Source organism: Nansenia antarctica (genome assembly GCF_963989245.1).
Source record: "Nansenia antarctica genome assembly, chromosome: 2".
NCBI classification, from domain to species: Eukaryota; Metazoa; Chordata; class Actinopteri; order Argentiniformes; family Microstomatidae; genus Nansenia; species Nansenia antarctica.
The window spans coordinates 48,304,296-48,308,559 of record NC_137675.1 but is presented as its reverse complement, the minus strand read 5'-3'; the positions used below and the strand labels follow the sequence as shown (position 1 = coordinate 48,308,559).

The window sequence follows — 4,264 nt, the reverse complement described above, 5'->3', positions numbered from 1 at the left end:
GCTGAGGGCCGTCCCTTTAACACACTGCTGAGGGCCGTCCCTTTAACACACTGCTGAGGGCCGTCCCTTTAAAACACTGCTGAGGGCCGTCCCTTTAACACACTGCTGAGGACCGTCCCTTTAAAACACTGGGGAGAGTCCTTTTAAAACACTGCTGAGGACCGTCCCTTTAACACACTGCTGAGGACCGTCCCTTTAACACACTGCTGAGGGCCGTCCCTTTAACACACTGCTGAGGGCCGTCCCTTTAAAACATTGCTGAGGGCCGTCCCTTTAACACACTGCTGAGGGCCGTCACTTTAAAACATTGCTGAGGGCCGTCCCTTTAACACATTGCTGAGGGCCGCCCATTTAAAAAAAATCACATAGAACACTGAGAGACAGATTTGATCAAAACAACAACAAACAGCGATTCATAATGTCCCTAGAACCATCTGGGCCCCATAAAACACCTTTATAAGAAAACACCATATGAAACATACCGGTACCTTATTTCATAGCGATGTCATTGTGTGTAACGTTCAAAGGAAAATATTAAGTAATCATCTTACAAAAATACTTTTTGCTGTGTAAACGTCGTCTCCATAGCATCCAAAGGCACTGACTCCCCCCGCCCCCCAACCAACCCTGTCTTACAGTAATAGAACCCCAACTTTGACTTCCCTACAAAAATTACCCTAAACCCAAACCCTGGCCCTAAAGGCCAATGCACACGGCGTGCGATTTTATCGCACGACAACATTCGATTCTCAATTCACACCAATGAATGAATGAATGTGAATGGAGAATCGAATGTTGTCGTGCGACAATATCGCATCGCACGCCGTGTGCATTGTCTCATCGGGTCTCATTCAAAACAATGGAATCGAATTCGGCGGTGCGACAAAATTGCACGCCGTGTGCATTGGGCTTAACACAAGCAAACATAACCTAACACAGACCGTCACCCATAACCCCCTGGGGTTGTAGCCTCATGCTGTAGTAACATTGCACACATACACATTTTCAAACCTCTCCTAATGCTACCTGCAGCAGCAGATATCTTCCCACGTTTACAAATGTTTACAGAAAATGTAAGGATTCCCTTGAATATGAACTTTGTTCCCTTATATGCAGACTTCAGGGCACTATCAGGCCATGGTATCTGAATTAAAACACTGTCATGGCAACCAGGGTATCTGAATTAAAACACTGTCATGGCAACCAGGGTATCTGAATTAAAACACTGTCATGGCACCCATAGTATCTGAATTAAAACACTGTCATGGCAACCATAGTATCTGAATTAAAACACTGTCATGGCAACCATAGTATCTGAATTAAAACACTGTCATGGCAACCATAGTATCTGAATTCCAACTGTGTCATTCACTGACTGTAAATCACACAGATAATGCCACAACTCCCCTGTAGGCATAAGCCTGTAACGAAATGCCAACCAAACATCAAACGAAAGGAATGTTGAGATTGAGAATGTAGTCTGTCTGTCTGACTGGCTGACTGAGACATACCTGTACAGAGCCAGGTCTAGGAGACATACCTGTACAGAGCCAGGTCTAGGAGGAGACATACCTGTACAGAGCCAGGTCTAGGAGGAGACAGGTTATCTTGAGTAGAGTTGTGCTAGCCATGTGTACCGTCTCAGGTAATGATGAAGCAGACTCTGGGAGAAGCCCAATGCAATCACCAGTGACTTGTATCTAACATGAAACATACGAGAATTGGTCAAAATGCATAATAATGCCGTTAAATAATGCAGAAATGTACTTTTTAATATTAAGTCAAGCACCTATATATGATTCTTATAGATTGCATATACTGTATGAAACTATTTGAAGTGTCCATAAAGCATCTACAGCGGTTTCAGTTACTGTTATACTGTCTTTCTTAGCACGTTTTGAAAATGGACCAATTCTTATGCATGTTGCATACATGTCATGCTTTAAAACTAAGGTAAAAAGCAAGTATCTATCTAAGTATTTCTTGTAAATCATTCTATAGTAGTACAACTTATAGTGACACGTATAGAACGTGTACTGGAGTGTCAGTAAATACATTGTCTGGTAAAAGTGAAATTAATTCATTTGATTCTGTTTTCTGACAAATGTTAAAGTTAAACTGGCCTATACTAACTCCTGGCTCTGGTTTTGAGGTATAGGTTTCATTTAGGAGGTTCAAAATGTTGACAGCTGTAAAAATGTGAAACATAACAAGACAAATCCCATTCGTGGCATGCTTGAACATAAACACTACACTGAGACATTGTGTGCCCAAATAAATAACCTGAAAAAGTTTCTCTACATCTCACTGCAAATTCATGAAAAATGTTTTGTTTTTTTGTTTGTTTTTTCTAACTAATGCCCCAACGCTCCATCCATCTAGACCCAGGCCAACATCAGTAGCGTGACATCACTGCCGGCTACCAAGATTCTGCGTGACGTCACAGCCACAGGCATTACTGTACAATATATATGACAGCACACCACTGCCAACTACGAGGGTGTGACATCACTTCCTGCTACTAGGGCTCTGTGAACCCAGAGCCTTTTCTTTGGGGAACCCCACATATTCTACATGGGATATCATCTAAACCATGGACAGTAGAGAACTAGTCTGTAAAGGCCCGTGCAGGCCAGGGGCAGACATCACTGGGGTGTGTCAGGCGCTACAGGAGTGTGTCACTCGTTAAGGAGGGTGTCTGGTTTATCGTAGCCAAACAGTCTGAAGTCGGGCTCGTACAGCTTGTAGAGTTCCCTCCGGGCCTGTAGGGGCACTGTGCTGAACCAGTCTGTCTCCCAGCTGCTGGCTGTCAGGTTCCGGTGGGAGGAGGGGAACTCCACCACGTTGTCCACCTTCATCACCCTCAGGAGCTGCTCCGCGTCCTCCTCCACCGTCTCCAGGTGGCCCACAAAGTCGTACTGGATCTGGCAGGGGTGGCACAGGCGGTACACCTGCCTCCAGTGCTCGTTGAAGGGCAACTCCTTCTCCGTCTGGGGGTCCAGGAGATACTGGATGAACTCGGAGAAGGAGGGGCGGAGACCCGCGGCGAACGCCTCGCCCACCGACGCCGGCGGGTCTGAGTGGTTGCCATAGCGCTGGAGCATGGGCAGAGCAAAGCGGCGGTAGAACTCCTCGTTCGGCTGCTCGAACTTGTTCCGGAAGGCGGAGATGAGGCGGACGAAGGGGTCTCTGACGAACAGGAACTTGGTGTACTTCTGCAGCTTCACCTTTAAAAAAACAAAAAGAAAAGAGACCAAACTTTATTTAAAAACACAAAATATTATTTAAAAACACCACCCAATAACATCGACACCACACACACACAAAAAAACATATCTTAGACCAACTTATTGGACCAAAAAAGTTGTCAAAGTCAAAGATAAAAGTCAAAACCATCCAACTACAATTATAATTATAATTTTATAATTTTGCCATTTAGCAGACGCCTTTATCCAAAGCGACTTACAATTACGAATTACAGGGACATTCCCCCTGGAGTAACTGAGGGCTAAGTGCCTTACTCAAGGGCACACTAGTAGTGGTGTGGCTTCAGACGGGATTCGAACTCACAACCTTCCGATCACAAGTCCAACTCACTATCCACTAGACCACCACTACCCCTCTACTAACTACAACAGCTTCTAGCACGGTATCATAGTACTCACCTTCATGAGGTGGCGGGAGAACTTGCCGTAGCGCTTCCAGAACTTGTTGAAGGTGAAGTGGAGGCTGCTGTTGTGGACCAGGTCCTGAGGGACCGCTAGGGGGTCTCGGTAGGGAACGCCGTCCTGCAGAAGGCTCTCGCTCAGGACTATCATGATCCTCTTCCAGTTGCTACACGCCACCTGGGTCCCCAACACAACAGGGTTAGCCTCCCGGGTCGGCCGTCCTACTTAAGCAACACTGCTGCCTAGATTCTGTATTCCTTTAATATTGTGTAGTAGTAGATTATAGTATAATACTGCAACCCCATGGCACATCTTTGGAGGCGGTGTACCTTGTGGGATGGTGTGTGTGAGGGTACTGTACCTTGTGGGATGGTGTGTGTGAGGGTACTGTACCTTGTGGGATGGTGTGTGTGAGGGTACTGTACCTTGGAGGATGGTGTGTGTGAGGGTACTGTACCTTGGAGGATGGTGTGTGTGAGGGTACTGTACCTTGGGGACGTAGCAGTAGATGACGCCGTGTCTGTCGTCCACGATGAGGTGGTCGAGCTCGCGGTTTGGGATGTCGTCGAACGTGCGGTTCTTCCCCAGGAAGGGCA

The 4,264-nt window shown here is 46.3% G+C and overlaps 1 protein-coding gene across 1 annotated transcript in view; it reads right to left on the bottom strand.

The window, feature by feature from the left end:
- Positions 1-2,678: 2,678 nt before the first annotated feature.
- Positions 2,679-4,264, bottom strand: part of chst12a (carbohydrate (chondroitin 4) sulfotransferase 12a) — a gene marked incomplete at both ends in the record, with an annotated part of 1,995 nt that continues 409 nt past the window's right edge. Inside the window, 3 exons of the mRNA XM_080523658.1 lie at positions 2,679-3,227; positions 3,666-3,845; positions 4,158-4,264. The exon at positions 4,158-4,264 is cut by the window's right edge and continues 409 nt beyond it. Of these exons, the coding sequence (XP_080379784.1) occupies positions 2,679-3,227; positions 3,666-3,845; positions 4,158-4,264 (836 nt within the window). The remainder of the gene's footprint in view (positions 3,228-3,665; positions 3,846-4,157) is intronic.